The sequence below is a fragment of the Bubalus bubalis genome, chromosome 5 (assembly GCF_019923935.1).
Source record: "Bubalus bubalis isolate 160015118507 breed Murrah chromosome 5, NDDB_SH_1, whole genome shotgun sequence".
NCBI classification, from domain to species: domain Eukaryota; kingdom Metazoa; phylum Chordata; class Mammalia; order Artiodactyla; family Bovidae; genus Bubalus; species Bubalus bubalis.
In genome coordinates, this window is record NC_059161.1 from 49,181,617 (window position 1) to 49,200,263 (window position 18,647).

Below are 18,647 nucleotides of genomic sequence, written 5' to 3' on the forward strand. Positions count from 1 at the left end.
AGAATCCGTGAAGTTTTCTTAATCATATGAAGTTCCGGTTAAAAAATCTCCTTTTTCCTTTGAAGCAGATAAGTCGTATCATATGCAACACTTTTTCGCATGTTGCAGCAAGCAGCCCTGTTAATTGCATCCTGCCTGCCTCTGGTGCTCCCAGCAGCCTTGCGTCCTGAATGTAATCATTCAAATTGAAGCACATCTGCATCTCTAATGGGCCAACATCTCTCGTCTGTAACACTAGGCAGGGTGGCTTAGGCCGTGTGCGAAGTCACTACAGTCCAGGTTAATTTGGTTTCTTATATAGAACAACTTTGGTCTGACATTTAACATTTCTTCCTTTGACTTTTTTTTTTTTTCTTTTTGGTCTTTCTGAGCTCATTACCCAGCATCTTTTATATTCATTCTTTTTTCCATGCAAGATCAGTGCTGGAGTCCAATAATGATAAAAAGCCTGGGGTCTGGATGAGGCCTGGAAGGCTAGGAAATTTCAGGTTCACAGAGCAGGTCTGCAGGCCAGCTGTGATTCCAGGGCCTGGCTGAGCTGCCGTCACTGCGGTGCTGGTTCTTTGGGTTGTCTCAGACCTCACCTGGAACAGACTCTGTCACGTACCCAGTCCCCTCTTTCATGCCCTCTTTCTCCCTGTCACTAACTTTGGAGAATGAGCCCTGCTGTGTCCCCTTTGCCCAGCTGAGTGAAACACTCAGGGACTTTCTTGAGTTCTCAAAGTGCGTCAGCAAGAATGGCAGCAAGAATGGCAGTGAGGGTGGTCACTCTTCTCAACAGAGAGCACTGGGATGTCACTGCTTGTCATACTTTCTAATCGGTTCTCTGCCTTGTTTGTGCATTTGGGAACTCTGAACAACAGGAGTAAAGGATATTAATGTTTATTTGTCCATTCTTGCTGGGTAGATTCAGCATGACAGCTGGTGAGTAGAGTCTCATGTGAGAGACATTCTGGATTCCCCAATCCTTTGCATCCCCTCGATCTTGCATGTCCCATCAAATGCAGTGAGATGCTAAATCAGGGCTGAGGAGCATGGAGGAACCAGATCTTCCTGAGGAAGCAATCACACCCACTGGTTAGCATTTTGGGGTATCCTGTATCCTTAGATGTCAGGTTTTAGAGTCTTCTTCCTAGTAATACCAATGGCTAAGTGAAATTTGTTTTTTCTCCTTCTGAAATTACCAAGTTGGAAAAGCCCCAGTTCTTTTGAGACATTTGAATTCAAATATATGAATGTTCAGGTATGAATGAGAATGTTTATGTGGCAGCCTAGATGGGAGAAGGGGCTGGGGGAGAATGGATACATGTATATGTATGGCTGAGTCCCTCTGCTGTTCATCTGAAACCAGCACAGCATTGTTCATTGGCAATACCCCAATACAAAATAAAAAGTTAAGGGGAAAAAAAAATTGTTTTCTTGGGTCAGATTCACCTGAAGTTTGCTATCTGTTGTTTTGCAAACTGCCAATTTTGCTGTTTCCAGTCAAAACAGAGAATCATTAATATAGACACTTGCCTTTGGGAATAGGACTGCTGGGAAGAACGCTGAGATTCTTGAGATGGAAAGGACATGGATGGGAATGTGGCAGGGGGCGGGCAGGGGGCGGGAGGCAGACCCTAGGGTGGAAAGATTACAAGGTGTGTGAGGGTAAAGTCCCTTGATCTTCTGGGAAACTGCCTGCCTTGGGGAACAAAACATTGCATTCTTGGAGTTCTAGCCACCATTCTGGGCCTCATGGGATGGCATTTATGGAAGAAGAAAGTTTAGGGACCAAGTGGAAAGAAACTGCCTTTGAAGAACAGTTTAAATCTTGTTGAGCTTGTCACTAGAGGCCTCTAGAATAATAAACCAGGAGCAAACATCAGCAGGCGTTTGCACAACTCACGCTGGACTCTGACTCCAGCTGTTGTCTTCCTCACAGACCCAGAGGCTTTGCAGGAATGCACTCTAAGTACTCTTTTGGCCAAAATAAAGCTGGGGAAAAAATCCTGTCCTCAAAACTGGCTTGAGTGTTTATTGCCAAGGAGATGATCCCTTAGAAGATGAAGGGGGACAGAAAGCAGTGAAGACGCTAGTAAACAGCTTGGTTTGCCGGGGCGGTAGCTCTTGCTCTCCGGCTCGGGTCCCACAGACTTCCCACGCTCATTAGCAGCCCTGTCTCATGTGTGGAAACCTGGCTGCTGGCTCTTGGAAAACAAGCACATTGCCTGCTTGCTGGGGCCTAACCCTCCTGGACCAGGTGTGTGGCATGGATGAGGAGTTTTCCCTTCAGTAGATTTTTCTTGGTGGCCTGCTGATGAGCTGGCCTGATGGTTAAAAACGTTCCTTGCATATCAACATTATTTTCTTGGGAACTTAGAGAAAAGAGTAATAGATTGTGTATTGAGGAGAGAATAGAGGATCTGTTCTGGGTAGTTTAAGAAAGCTTCAGGTAAAGGGAAGCTATCTAGATTATGGTCGACTCACTTTAGGCTCTTTAGTCAGGCAGAACAAGTGCTGTTGGAAAACTATATTAGCTTTAGATTTGAAGGAATTTATTTCATGGCCATTTTTATAAGACACAACTAGCTCACATAGACAAAATAAATGACAGATGGACCAAGACTAACTTCATTATTGATCGTTTTAGCTTTGGTTGAGTTCTTTCAATTTGTTTATTTGACAAATGTTTGTTGGGCCTTGCAGTGAAGGAGACACTATTCTAGACTTGGAGGAATTAAAGATGGAAAGGATATTTCCTCTTAAGGGGCTGACAGTCTAACAGACAAAGAGTTCTGCAAACAAACTACAGATAATAAGATAGTTTCAAGAGTGGAGTTGTGGGAAAGCAGGATGGTGACTGATTTCTGTTTTATCTTTTTTTTTTTTTGGTGCAGGGAGAGTTTTGAGGTACAGGCTATAATCTGGGAGACCATGATGATGTGAGAAATGCTGAAAGCTTCCTTTTGGCTTTGAGCAAGGAGAGGAGGGACCATTCAAGAGCTTTTAGGAAAGACCATTTCCTACACTTCGTGATTGGATTGAAGGGAATAGGATGAGGCAAGAAGGTTCTAGATTTCTAGCCTGGGTCCCTGAGTGGATAATAGCACTATTTAGTTTGATAGTGACTATTGAAATAAGAATAGGATTAGGGGAAAATAAAATGAATTTTTAATGGTCAATTTGAAGAGTGTTTATCTGCATGATGTTTTCCAGGGGCCTGTAAGGCTTAGTGTTCAGGAGAAAGGCCAGGTAGGGGTGGAGATGGACAATTCCCAGTCACTGATATACAGATGGCTGTGGAAGCCATGGGTTGGGATGCCCTTGCCCGAGGCAGAGAGATTTATGATGTCATAGATCAGTCTGCCGGAATACACATGAGGCAATGTTAGAGAGCCATTAGATTATGAGAGACCTCCAGGGGAGGAAGCAGGACACCGGTTTTCCTGAAACAACCCTAGAAGAAGTGGAAGAGCCAGGGATTGGAAAACCATTTTCTGGCGTTCTCTTTGTTCTTTTGTAGCAGTCACTAAGTGGGCAGACATAGGTGTCTGCATGAGCAACTGAGCATGCACACACTCTTATTAGCTTCTTTTATCCCTAACTTTCCTTCTAAGGACCTTTTGTTGTTTAGTCACTAGCTAAGTCATGTCCAAGCTCCTCTGTTCATGGAATTCTCCAGGCAAGAATACTGGAGTGGGTTGCCATTTCCTCCTCCAGGGGATCTTCCTGACCCAGGGATCAAACCCACGTCTCCTACGTCTCCTGTATTGGCAGGGGAGTTCTTTACCACTGAGGCACCAGGGAAACCCCCTAAGGACCTTTATCAGTTTCCTAAGTGTTTTTTTGAATTCCTCTCCATGATGCATGTGGAATAATAATAATTTTGTATTATTTTTGAAATATGAGAATGTTTTGAGCACAGAATCCTTAAGTTGAAAACTTAGGATGAAAACGTTGCCCAAATGCTGTCAGCCCATTTTCCAAGGTGCTGAAATAAAACTCAGGACTCCAAAAATAGAGGTTTGGCTGTGCACATATTCCTGTTATTCCCATCTGACTTTCTGAGGTCACAAGATGAGTCAGGACAGGACAGTATGAAAGTGTTTGAGTCCACACACTAGGTAGCAAGCCAGACTGCGTACTAAGCCCATTCCCTCTCTGGGTCCAGGTTTCTTTTGGTGCGAACTGAACCAGAGGGCACTCCCCTAGTCCATCTCCTGGGGCCACAACAGTCCTTTCCTGTCCATGTCAGGAGAACTCAGCATGTGTGAGCCTTCCATGATTCTGAGGGCTTCTTTTCCCCCTGTTTATTCCTACTCTCCCAGGAAGCAGTATTCCCTTTATTCTATAACTTACAGAAGACTCTGTCTGTTGACCTTTCCTCTTTGAAGTTTAGAGGTGCACTAAAATATTTACAGTATGTAGACCAGCACTTGAAAGGGATTTTAGTTTCCCTAAGACATATCTTTTGGCTTACTGAGGCCTTTTGATGCTAAGAACTCACTTAAGGTGTCAGATCAAGGGTGGCTTAATTTAGGGAACACCTCTTGACATCCATCAGCAATGGCAGACTCATTAAACCACCCATCTCGCTTTCCTCTGGATGAGGCAGTGGTGGGCTCTGGGCTTTGCCACTTCCTGGATGTCAGGGGCCATCCTAGTTGTCACGGGCCATCAGCTGCAGTGCTCCTGATGGATTTGTCAGTGCCTTGGGAACTGGGAGGGGAGTGCTGGGCTCCATGTGCCTGAGCGTGTGCTGGTTGGTCCCAGACTAGAGGGGGCAGCAAGGCGACCTGGCACTGGGTAGTCCAGGAGCCAAGAGGGTTCCTTGGAGTCTGAACTCAGAGAGAATAGGAACCAAGATCCTCAGCCTGCTGCACAGCTAACATGTATTGTTTGTTCCATGTGGGAAGTCAAGCAGCAAACAGCAGCAGGCTAAGTGAGGAAGGTACTTCAGGGAGAGTGTGAAAACCAAGAAAGAAGAGAGAAAATGAGTCCTCAGCGTTAGGCAGTTTTTGTGGAGGGGATGTATCTTTTCTACTCCAGCTGCAGATGTCCGAGTCAAATCCAGATTCCACAGGAATCTAAAATCAACTATGATGTGTGGATGGGGCTGGTCTTATAACTCCCTTTTTCCTATGATGCTACTTCAGGTGATAGGTTAACAAAAATATTCTAAGTAAGCAATTAATTTGAGCTTTCTTGAAACCAAATAGTTTGGTGCCTTGAAAGTATAAGCCATGGGGAGCAGATTGCTTTTGAATGCCAGTCTCTGATTTCTCACCCTGCCTCTAGTTAGGTAGTAGACGTGGGAATTAAAAAACGACTTATGAAACAACCACAGGATAAAATACCATGTGGTCATTAAAAAAAAATCACATTTTCAAATGACATGTATTGACTGACAAGGAAAAATGCTCAGTATGTAATATTATGTGAAAAAGTAAGAAACTGTATTTTTGACACATATTTGGGGGCCCAAATATTTCCTTTTGATTAAATGAACATTTCATAGGTGAAGGTGGTGAAAACCTTATGTCTGTGCAAAATTCTGAGTCCATTGATGTAGATGGCTGTTTGGCTCTTGCAGTGAAAAATCAGGAACTAGAGGTCAACTAGTCTGGGTATAGTCCAAGCTTTTAACCCTTTTGGGGGCTCAGTTTTCTTATTTGGAAACTGGAGTGATGGTCTGCTCTAGAATGGTCCCTAGGGATCCTTTTGGGTCCCACATGTGCTGAGTTTTGGTCAGGGACTTGGACAAATCAGCTGAGAAGGGGTGCCACAAGGTCTCATATGGTTTGCATCACTTCCTCAGTCAGACTTGGTCAACCTTGACCTCCTATTGTTTCTCATCATTTTCTATGACCGTCTTGAGTTTCTACCCCTCTGAGCCACTCCTCGCTGCTGCTGTGTAAAGAGGCCTCTTGATTTATTAATCAATTAATCAGTGCATGCTGAGGAGCTGTTCAGGGTAGTTAAACAGGGAAAACAAAATGCTGGAGCCCGTAATCAAGATGGATCATAATGAAGAGTGACCCTCCCATCGCTGATCTCCCTGCCCATCCTGGCTGCCCCACACTGCCCCCCTCACCCCCAGCTCATCAAATTCCGCTCAGCCCTGATGGGGTTTCCACCCTATAAAAGATACCGCAAATTTCAGAAGGGAAGATTTTCTTCTGATGTCCTCAGGAAAATACACGTTGAGATAAGCCTCATGAGTTACTTGCAGCAGTTGTGGAATCTCAGAAGTTCAACCAGGCCCCCAAACAGCACAGGGGCTCTGTCCATTTCTGCAGACATTGTACCCTACAGTGTACCTACTGTATTCCCATTTCCCTACACAGAGTCATGGAGCTGGAAGAGCTCTACAATAAAGATAGGCCATGGCCTTGAGTGACAGATGAGAGGTTCAGAGAGGCTCCGTAAGTTGTCCAAGGTCACACAGCTAATGAGTAGCAGAACTGGAACTAGAATCCAAGTATTTTGATAACTGGTTAACACACCTGGTGCTTGTTTTTCTGTGCGATCCTGCTTTCCTACAAACATTAAAGCAAAGTAAATGAAGAAAAGAGCTTCCCAAGTGGTGCTAGTGGTAAAGAACCTGCCTGCCAATGTAGGAGCTGTAAGAGAGACTCGGGTTTGATCCCTGGGTTGGGAAGATCCCTTGGAGGAAGGTATGGCAACCCACTCCAGTTTTCTTGCCTGGAGAATCCCATGGACAGAGGAGCCTGGTGGGCTATAGTCCATAGGGTTGCAAAGAGTTGGACATGACTGAAGCGGCTTAGCATACATGCACACACACAAATGAAAGAAATTATCTTCATTAAATTCATTTTCTGGTTTCTTTTACATATATGCTTCTGAGCAAAAGAGTTTTTAATAGTTTTAGATGAAGTTTCTGGGGAAAAGTATCTTGGACTGTTTATGAAGGAGATATTTTTCTTCTAATGGTTCAGAATGTCAGCTATGTGGGTTTGGGCATGGCCAGCCTGCTGGGGGCCAACGGTGAACATGGGGGCTCTGGAGGGGTTTGTTGGACTCTGGAGAGGGTATATCTCTGGGCTAGAATCTGTTTAGTTGGTTTTTCTTCCAGTGGAACTTAGCAAACGATGCTAATGAGGCCAGGGTTTTCTTGGAATAGAATCTCTGTTCTGGGTCACAAGTAGTACCTCCATCTGCTACCAAGTTTTCATAGTTCATGGGTTGGGGCACAGAGCATCAGTCCAGAGTGCCTGCACTCACCCCCACCAGGCCCGGATACCCATTTGTGTCTGCTTCACCCATTTGTGAACACCTTGGGAGCGTCCAGGTATGCCTATATAGCTACCCGTTGACACAAGGGGAAAAGTCTGGAATGTTCTTATTTGACTAGCCTGGTAAGGAGGATGCTTAGAAATATATATATATATATACACACACACACATATATAATTAATTCCTTAACATCTCCATTGTAAAATATTACATTTGTCAAATGTGTTTGTCAACTAGAGGCTCGTCTGCCAATCTGGCTGCTCATTTCTGCTGGATGTCAATCAAACAGTCCAACTTCTTGGATATATGAAGGGCTTAACTCATAAACTAGACACCTGAATTGCACTTACCAGCCTTGATTTATAAGCTTTCCTTTTTTTGTTTGTTTGTTTATGTGTTCTCCAGGATCCTGCTTTCCCAGCTGTGATTCACGACAAGCTCCAGGTCCCCAATACCATCCGGAAGGCATGGAATGACAGGGACAACCGCTGTGACATTTGTGCCACACACTTGAATCAGCTGAAGCAGGAGGCCATTCAGATGGTGCTGACCCTGGAACAGGCGGCTGGCAGCGAGCACTTTGATGGCTCCCCTGGATCCCCCCCACCCCTCTCCAACGTCCCCACTCTGGTGGGGTCCCGGCATGTGGGGGGGCTCCAGCAGCCCAGGGATTGGGCTTTTGTGCCCGCCTCCTATGCCCCCTCCAGCTACACAGCCTTCGTCACCAATAAGCATAGCAGCAAACCCAACAGCCTTGGGGTCAGCAATGGGGCGGAGAAGAAGAGTGGGTCTCCAACCCACCAGGCCAAGGTCAGCCTCCAGATGGCCACCAGTCCCAGCAACGGGAACATCCTCAGCTCAGTGGCCATCCAGGCTCACCAGTACCTGGACGGCACCTGGTCCCTGTCGAGAACCAACGGGGTCACCCTGTATCCCTACCAGGTAAGTAGCCTCTGAGTAAAAAAGGACAGGGTTGGCTACAGTCAAAGCAAAGAAGTGGGTAGCACTTTCTTTCTCGACTTTGTCCCTCTGGGAACTCCCCAATGCAGAGCCAAGTGTTTCCATGTAGCCCTGCTGGATGATGCTAAATAGAGATGAAATGTCTGAGGGACCAGTGATCCAAGATGGCGCTGTGTTTCCATTGTCTATACCATCAAAAGAGAGGGAGATTCTCTTCTTAATTTCTGCCACCTTGACAGACCATAACTCTTTTCTATTTGCATCTCACTTTAAATACTGTGGGATTAGGTTACCAAACATGTGTTCCCCTTTTCTTATTTTTTCTTTTCTGTTATTTAAATTAGCACACACTCTCAAGTTTCCCTATAGAAATAGCAGAGCAGGTCTTAAGTCTGCCAAGGAATCTAAAAAGGTTTTCTTAATTTTTCCTGGGTGAGTTTTCTGCTGGAGGAGGGTTGGGTTTACCACATGTGCTCTCTGTGTCCGCTGCGTCACTCATGGTGGGAAGCAGCAGAAAGTGTTGATGTTGAGTGTACTAGTCGGGGTGGATAATTAGTGCAACAGTTGGTCTCAAGTTATTTCTCACTTGTGTCCCTGTTGTATGGGGTTTGGTGGGTAGTCTTCCACTATGACATAGGGCCCTAGGCTCCTCCATCTATCGATAGCATGTCACCATGAGATAGCGGTCTCAGAGTCTTCCACGATATCTTGTACAACCAGCCAGGAACTGGAGAAAGAGAGAGAGGGTGGAGGATCTCCTAGGAAGAGGTGGGGGGCCTAGCCTGGAGCGGGTGAGATTTCAGTTCTCCTGGTCCCATCTTCCCTCAGGGGAGGCTGAGAAAGCCAGTCTACCCATGTGTCCAGGAGAAAAAAGAAACAAGTTGAGTGAATGCATAGCATAGTTTTCTTTCATGGGATAGAGGTACAGGGAAACATGAAATGAATTGAATGCAGCTGATAAAATTCCTGGTGACTTTTCTAGAGTGTAAAGGGGAGTATAGATTGTTTCTCTTGATATCTTGAAAGAAAGTGGGGAGCGTGGATCTTTATCTTGAGAAGTTAGTGATCTTGGACGGCCAAACTTTTCGTTTACCTGATGATGCTTTATAGTTTACAAAATATAGAGCACACATCATTTTATTTAACCCCCCGCCCCACCACCGCCATACGCCTGTGAGGTCAGCAGGACAGATGTTGGATCTTCCTCTTACAGATGGGGAAATAGGATGCTTAAAGAAATGGAATAATTACCTGTGGCCACACATCTGGTGCCAGAGTAACACCAGGTCTTCCCGGCCCAGGAGAATGGCTTTCCCTGCTCTGGCTGCTTCCAACTTTCTGAGCTTACCCCAGAATACTTATCTCAACATCTTTTCCAGCTATGGTTTCTTTTAAGACATGGTACACCAAAAAAAAAAAAAAGGCCTCCTATTTTGACCTGTGGGGCCCTGCTTGCCACTTCACTTTTGGACAGAATTTTCTGGGTTGTGGATAAAAATATAATGAGAAACCAGTGGCACCCTGGGTGGGACTTCATAGTCTAATGCTTGAATATAACCCTGTAGGGCAGGAACATAATAGCTTCTTTCCATTATTGAATAATATGCTTTTTTTTTTTTTGGTTTGTAATTTAAAAATAGTTTTAGAAATTATAAAAAGTGATACATGTCTGTTGTAAAATAAAATTTTAAAAACATGAAAAAGTTTAAGACAGACTTTAAAAAGCAACAACACCCAGAAATAGAAATTCACAGCATTTGGGTATATTTCCTCCCAGGATTTTATATGCATGCAGTTTCTAAAATTGTGATAATGTTCAGTTCTCTGATCTGCTTTTTGCTTAATATACTTCATGGTATTTTCCCACCATTATATATTTTTCTAAAATAGGATCTTTAATGGTAGCCTAATATTCCATTATATAAATACTACCCATATATGAATATGTCCTGATTTATATAACCAAGCATCAATTATTCGAGTTTAGGTTTTTACTACTATAAATAAAATGCTCTGGTGCACATCCTTCTACCCAGGTCATATTTTCAACACATCCTGGGTTGTGCTAGCCACACACTCACTCATGTTACACAGACAACTCACATTTCACCTTCCAGGGCCCCAGAGCACTTGTAACATGTATCAGGCGCTAGTTAGAAGATTCAGCTGCTGCACAGCGCTGGTGAGTGAGGACAGAAGAACTGGAGCTTTCATATAAAATATCCAGAGTGTGGGGAAAGTCTGTGTAGGGGGTGGGTGGCTGAATAGGCTGCTTAAAAGGAAGACTGGGGATTACTGGTACATTTAAAATAATGTGTGCAACAATTCTTTCTGCTCTTCTGTCCCCATGCGTCACCTCAGAGGAAAAAGAATTTCCTGTACAATAACAAGTGTCTATAAGCTCTCCCAAGTGCCAGACACTATGCTGTGTGTTGGTTGGGGCTCCTGCCATGGGCTGGAAACCCAGGCTCCTGTCCTGTGGTCCTTAGTGGAGAAGGCAGGGGAACTATGTGTTATAATCCAGGGAGGTGCTTGCAAGTATAGACAGATGCCCAGTGTGCTCTCAGAGCCTGCAGAAAGGCTTGAAGTCCAGCCCATGGGGCAAGGGTGTGTTGATGTGGCCAAAGGCAGGCACAAAGGTGATTCACGCAGCTACCAACTTGAGATCGTCCTGGATACATGCAATTGCTTCTTTCCAACTCAGAACAGACTAATTTCTGCATCTCCCCTGAGCAGTAGTTAAAGGGATCAGAGGACATCTCTCTGGGATAAAGAGATTTGGTGCCTGGTGAACCAATGTCCCCGTGTCGTGACTATGTTATCCTCATGCCCTGGGGTGGGGGCTCTGGGTCTGGCTAGACTGCATGGCTCCTCTTATGGACATCTCCCTGCAGTAAATATTCTGCAGTTCACAGTCTGGCCAGCTCGCCAGAGATGGTTGACTGCTCTGAAAGCTGACCTCACTTTTCCTGCTCACCCTTACTCCCACTTTCCTCTCCACAGAGCAGATGGTCCTCTGGCTTAGTGCCAAAGCCGTTCTCTGGGCAGAGAAGTATCTATCTAGATTTTGTTGCTGCGGAGGGCGCTGCTCCACACCAGCAAACCTGGAGCCTGTAGAAGCAAGGGAGAAGAGGATGCTGTTCTGCCATTTAAGTACAGGGGGATGACAAGAATGAGGATGGGCTTTGCAGCAGTGAGCAGAGTAAAACCTCTGTATGGGAGAGAGAAGTGTCCCTCAAGCCCCTCAAGTTCCCTGTTTCCCACAGCACTCTGTGTATGTGAGAGTGAAACAGTGAAACTGTTATTTGCTTAGTTGTGTCCAACTCTTTGCAACCCCATGGACTTAGCCCGCCAAGCTCCTCTGTCCATGGGATTCTCCAGGCCAGAATACTGGAGTGGGTTGCCATTCCCTTCTCCAGGGGATCTTCCTGACCATTTGCAGGCGGATTCTTTAATCATATGAGTCCCCAGGGATGCAGTCTTCAAAGGCTGCAGTAGGAAGATTTCTTGATTCTCTTTTGCTAGATCCTTCATGTTTCTCAACTACCTCCAGAAAGAGTGGGAACCTATAAGCATTGCAGATAAATAAGAATCTATCCAGACAAGTAAGAAAAATAGTAATTTGGGAAGCATTGAGATTATATAAAAAATGGCAAACAGACCGCAGATGATTTTTTTCATTAAATATCATAGCAAGTTGATTTCACAGATGTTGATAAGGTGGACTGTTTCAAAGAAAGATGTTCTTTTATTAACTTACAGACATTTAACACAGTCAGTACAATGCTCTAGAACTTTCATTTTATCACATGAGTTTTAGCTTTGAGAAAACATGTCTGGATTAATTTCTTGTAGTTCACCACAGATTAATTATAAACCTCTTTTGAATAGCAACTGCTTTTCCCCAATTTACATTTATTACAGGAAATACAGGAAAGACTTTACACATAATACTCTAATCACAGAATGTTCGTGTTAGAATCCACTTCTGTAGGATAGTAATTGCCTTTTGCACCATGGTGGGAGATTTAGAGACGGTTCTGCCTAGTTCAAGAGCATGGCTCCACCAACTGTTGAATCTTGTTTTAGTAGCTTAATATTTTAGTCTCTTTCCTTATGAATGAAATCCCTACCTTGCAAGAGAACAATTTTTTAAAAAGTATGAACCTATTTTATAAACTATAACACGAGGATCCCAATATCAGCTGTCTAGAAACCAAGGCCGAGAGATTTGAAGTTTCTTTTGGGTAGAGTTTCCTGATTCTGTTTGATGTCTTTTGTTTCTTGAGAACATAGATTTATTTATTCTCGTGTCTCTGACAGTAACTAACATATATTAAAAAAAAGGGCTACTCATTAGGGAAAGTTCCAGTCTCAAGGATACACTAAAGTTGTTTCTCCTGACTGGTCTTAAATTTAGGAAAAAAGTCCAGGGTAGAAGGCCTATCTACACCTCAAGGTTTTGGGTGGAAACCACCAGTTAATTGGCTCCAAGCTAATCTTTAATCTGAAGTATCTTAATGATAGTAAATCCTTGGGTGCAATGAAAGTAGTCCAGGTGGCTTTCTGATGTCACACTCAAAATAGGGACATTTGAAAGGGTTGAAGAGTTTTATTTTATGGGACTTTCATAAACTGAAGTTGTCAAGGAAATTCAGGAATACGTTAAATTAATACATAGGTGATAAATCCATGATGAATCCTTAACGTGATGAGGTATTCAATGTGCATTCCTTGATTTGAGGATATGTGTTTCATAAAAGTTATCCTGCTTTCTCAAAAAACATCCATTAGAATCAATGTTAGGAATAATTCCAGACTGAACTCTGGCTGGTCATGTGGGATTGTCTCATATCTTTAGGAGTTAATTGTATATAATAAGCAGAGGCCTGGGCTTCCCTGGTGTCTCAGATGGTAAAGGATCTGCCAGCAATGCAGGAGACCCAGGTTTGATCCCTGGGTCTGGAAGATCCCCTGGAGAAGGAAATGGCAACCCTCTCCAGTATTCTTGCAGAGGCACTATTGGACTTTGTATTTGAAGATATAGGCAAGAGGGAGGCAATAATAGCACCAACCTGAAAGCAGCCCAAGCTTGCTCAACTGTGCGATCTTGGTGGTATCCAGGCCTTGGTCTTCTGAAGTCAGAAGCTCTGGGAAGACTTGGTGCTGATCCTTTCATAGAGGACTTCCAGGTGCCCTTGGAAGAGGAGGGTGGACTCTGAGGCTCACTCGTGTGCCAGTGCTCAGAGGCTTTGACTGTGATGGATCCATGGAACCCAGAAGCACATGGAGAGTAGAGCTGTTGCCTTGGGGGATGAGGTGCACACATGCTCCTTCCTCACTGAGCCACTTTTCACAAAGGAGTAGGGCAGATGTCTGCCATGTGTCAGTACCGGAGGATTTCCATTCATGTTGTTTGCAGCCCTGCAGAGTCAGGCGCCTGTTCCTGAAATACACAAAATGCCTTTCTTGGGCCAGCCCTAGTGCCAATTTGCTGCTGCTCTGTCCAGGCAGGCCAATAACATAAAGTGTTGCACTTTGATAAACTGTGACATCAGAAAGATCATTCGACATCACAAGTTTTTGTTTTCTCCTGTTTATAGATGGCCATAAGAGTGTTATTTATCTTTATGCATTTTGACAAACCTGGGCGCAAGAAAAGGGATCAGTTTGTATCTTCTGTCACAGACAGAGCATTTTCAAGAATATGGTGCTCAGGGTGAAATTCTGAAAGAGTCATCACCTCTTATAAGTATGGGCAGGGCCATGGACTGACGGGAACACTTACACTTCATCAATAAATTTCAAAAATATTTTTTACCTAGTCATTTACTTGGGTGGTAGGCTGAATTAGTGTGTGTGTGCTAAGTCACTTTGGTCATGTCCGACCCTTTGCAATCCCATGGACAGTGGCCTGTCAGGCTTCTCTGTTCATGGGATACTCCAGGAAAGAGTAATTGGAGTGGATTGCCATGCCCTCTTCCAGGGGATCTTCCCAGCCCAGGGATTGAACCCTTGTCTCTTATATCTCCTGCATTGCCTGACAGGTTCTTTACCACCAGTGTTATCAGGGAAGCCGGGTAGGCTGGAAGGGGACCTTCAAAGATGTTCATGTCCTGATCCCTGAAACCTTACAAAATAAAAGAGGTTCTGCAGATACAATAAAGTTAAGGATCTTAAGATGGGGAGATCATCCTGGATTATCTGGGTGGTTCCAATGTAATCATAAAGGTCCTTGTAAAAGGGAGACAGGAGGAACAGAGTCAGAAAGAGAAGATGTAAGGATGGAAGCAGAGGTCAGAAGAGAGAAGGTGCAACTTTGCTGGCTTTGAAGATGGAGGAAGGGGTCACAGGCCAAGCAGTGAAAGCAACTTCTAAAAAGCTGGAAAAATCAAGGAATCAGATTCTCCCCTAGAGTCTGCAGAAAGAAGCATCCCATCTAGCCCATTGTAGATGTCTGACACCCTGGGCTTGATGGAGTAAAGAATGGATGTGTGTGCTGCTTTATGCTGCTAAATGTTCAGTAATTTGCTTCAGAAATAGGAAACTAATATACCTGGTAAGCACTGGGTAGCTGTGAAGCTTGGTAGGAGAAGTTAATGAGGTATACGGACCAAGGAGTTGCTGTGGAAACCTGCAGGATGGCCAAGAACATGGGCTTTTCATCCCACACAACAAACTACATTACCCGGTGGATCAGACAGTGCATTAGCAAGTCAGATTATTTCATTTGGGTGCCTCCACAGAATGAGAGGTTACTCATACTGCGCGGTTGGTTTTCAATTGTCTCAGATTTCCCTATTGTTATAGCATCATAATAACAAGCGCGCCACAGCCCTCTCCATCAGCAGCTAGTAATTACCATTATGTAAGTATCTCATACTGTTGAAACTGCAGAAAACATTCCAAGCTGGGGAGTGGGAGGGTGAGGAGAGACTTGGCAGGAATATCTGTAGCAGGAAGCCCATCTTCTCTGTCGTGTCTGTTGTCCTGATTGAGGGGGTTTCACAGAACTGCCCCAGTGTTCAGTCTTATGTCATCTGGTGTTTCGAGGGTTCACACGAATGTGAAAGCACCTTGCCAACTGTAGAGCAGAGGTTGTTAGTGGCTATCCTTTTCATTCGGCAGGCAGAAGACAACCACCAGAGATTTTGGAGCAGGAAAATGGAAAGATTTCCCTTGTTGACAGCAGGAGTTCTCAACTAGAATCACTTGGGAGCTTTAAAGAAAAATACTGGTGCCTAAGCCACAGTCCAGACCAATGAAATCAGAATATCTCAGGTGGGACCCAGGTTTTGGTTTTAACGGCCAGGGCAAAGAACCCCAGCTTTAAAGAACCATTTATGTGGCAGTAGTGTAATAAGTACAGGGAAGAGAACAATGCAGATAGATAGACAGACAGACAGACAGATGATAGACAGACAGTATATTCTGTTTCCTAGGGCAGCTATAGTAACATTACTACAAACTAAGTGGCTTAAAATAACAAAAATTCATTGTCTTATGGTTCTGGAGACTTGAAGTCCACAATCAAGGTGTGTTGGCAGGGCTGTGCTTCCTCTGAAGAGTCTGTGGGAGAATTCTTCCTTGTCTCTTCCAGCAGGCATGCTTTGGCTTCTGGCTGTGTCACTCCAGTCTCTGCCTCTGTCTTTACATGGCTTTCTCCTCCATCTGTCACTTTCCTCTTATTATAAGGACACTGGTCATTGAATTTAGGACCTGCTTTAATCCAGTATGATGTCATCCCAACCTTTAACTCATTACATCTGCAAAGACCCCGTGTCCAGGTAAGGTCACATGCTGAGGCTCAGGGTGGACATGAATTTGGGGTGACTGTTCCTCTGACCACAGATAGATAGATGCCAGCCAGATGGCTGAAAAATGACGGTAGCATCGAGGAGGTGAGCAACCCGTGCTTGTTCCTGCTGATCCCACTTCTGAGAAACGGGAAGGTGCAGATGTTCACAGCTGGTCAACAGTGGCACATTCTTGTTCTGTCCTGTGAATAGAAGACTGAAGGGAAGGGGAAAAGATACAAGGGGCAAAATAAAGCGGGGGAGAATGTCATATCCATACACCCTTGTACAGATGGAGAATACTTCAAGTCAGACGAAATGAAAAAATATTCACATGTGTTTCTTTGTGGAATAACAACCTCCTCTTCTGAACTTACACATATAATACCATTATGTGCTTTTATACACACATACCGTTATATGTGCTTTGACAGCCATTGGTATGCATATAAACAGTTCGAGCGCTCCTTGGGGTATGTCAGCTTATGCTGAGGACCTACCTAATTGACCAGTGCAGGAAGCTTCCGTTCCTTTCCTACTGACCAAGCTGATCCCTGGGGTTAGGTTGGTGGAATGGTTCGTGTTTTTTTTTTTTTTTTTTTTCCTTCAGCAATAGTTCTAGGGTCCAGAAAGAGGCTAAAAATAGTGCGTAGGTGCCGTGCTACTTAAAAGCGTTTCTTATTCTCCCCGCTGGGTCCTTTGGGTGGGCGGGAGGTGAGAAGCGGTGGGAATGTGGCCCACCCTCTTGTCCAGCTCCCCTGGGCCAGGCCGGGTGGAGGGCAGAGCTGGGGATGGATGCACGAGGGAGGTGAAGTCCTCACAGAGAGAGGATTCCCTGGATGGGGACCCCTTTTCGCAGTTATCTTTGTTTTAGACAGCATCTCATCTCCTCTCCTATTTGGGCCATCCTCCCAGCCCTGGTTTACTTGGGCAAAACACTGGCTTTCTTTGTAGAGCTGAGGAAAGGAACTCAGGAACACCCACTGTCCACAGGTCCACAGTGAACAATGGCTGCTGCTTTTTTTAAATGACAAAGTAAACAGATTCTGGGGAGGGGGGAGTCTGAGACTGCTACTCATCAGTGATTTTATCCAAGTCTCAAACAATGAGGGACTAGATGTTGGGTCACGCTAGATTTGCTGTTCATGCACTGGAAATAAAAGTCCAGCTTCCTTGCTTACAGTGTGACCTTGAGCAGGCTTTTTACTGTTACGTGTCTGTATTTTCTCCTCTGCAAAGTGGCCAGTTGCAGCGCTGTTACGGTGATTATATAAAATGATGTATGTCAAACACTTAGCATCATGTCTGACACATGGTGAGACCTCGGTGAAGGGACTGGAAATCAACTCAGGTTCCCCAGACTCAAGACTGCATGGAATCACGGTCCTCTTTTCTGATGTAAAAGCAAGTAGTGAATGAAAAAACAAGGCCCAAACCGTAAAATGGTATCAAGCTCGTGAAATAAATGTCACCCAGCTCAGACAATGTCAGTCACCTCCACGTAGGACCAGAAACCAGCTTTCCATATGTGCACCACATCTTACAAGAGAAGGTCACATTCTAAACAGGTTGATCTCATCCCACCATTAGTGAGTAAATTGATAAAATATTGAAAGGCTCATGCACCCATTTTTCTCTATTTTTGAAGACCTTTTTTAAAAAAGGAGGAGGGGCGACAGTGTATAAACATGAATAATTTAAAATTCTACAGAACAGTAGAATGGTGGCATTTGAAATAACCCAAAAGAGTAAAATCTCATTATTCTGAAGTTAATTTGAAATATGAGGTTATTCAGTTCTGATTCATGACTCCTCTTGGACGAGCACTTTGAAATAGTCCTCAGGTTGCTCATTCTTGCTTTCCTTAGTTTACACATCTAATAAAATGTAATATTCTAGCTTTCTTATGATCTGCTTATATTTGTCAAATATATCTTTCTTTTGAAATTATTACATAATTTGGAATCTTCAATAACTTGGAGATTTCAGGTCTGCTCCTTGCCTACCCCACCCCAGGCACACACCTAATTAATTTTAAATTGAGATTTTACTATGCTAACAGTCTTTAGTGTGACAAATTAGCATGCCTCTATCTTATAGAGGTATTGGTGAAGATTAGTTAATGAGTCATATATTTCAGATGCCTAAGTCACTCCCAGGGAGTAAATGGGTGTTTGGGAAGCATATTAGTCACCATTTTCAGGACTCTAAAGATCACTTAGTGCGTTGCTGCTGCACCCGTGGCCACAAAGAGTTAACATACTCTTTCAGTAGCTTATCTGAGTGCCGGAAGGACTGAGAAAAGAGGTACCACGTGAAAAGCAAGCATAGCAGCAGACCTGTCGTATACTCAAGGCTGTGACCAGGACTTTTCTAATTCCATGACACATCTGAGCCAGTCTAACAGTTTCCATCACTTTAATAAGCCTGGTTTCCCTTGGTCCCTGTGGCTCAGGCTGTGAGGATCTGTATCCGTGGGAAGATTGAACCCATTAGCCTGTTCTTGACAGGCTGCCTTTTTGTTAAAGCAAACAGTCCCTAGAGACCCCAGTGGAAGCAAGATGAGAAGGCTGCCCTTGTGAGTTACAGATAATACACCAAGGCCCAGAAATGTCAAGTGACTCACCCAAGGTCACACAGCAGCTTGAACAT

General features: G+C 44.3%; 1 protein-coding gene across 2 annotated transcripts in view; it reads left to right on the forward strand.

The window, feature by feature from the left end:
• Window positions 1-18,647, forward strand: part of KIF26B (kinesin family member 26B) — a 517,024-nt gene that overhangs the window by 186,826 nt on the left and 311,551 nt on the right. For both annotated transcript variants that reach the window (XM_025286019.3, XM_044943071.2), the window contains one exon: window positions 7,645-8,181. In XM_025286019.3, coding sequence (XP_025141804.3) covers window positions 7,645-8,181 — 537 coding nt within the window. The remainder of the gene's footprint in view (window positions 1-7,644; window positions 8,182-18,647) is intronic.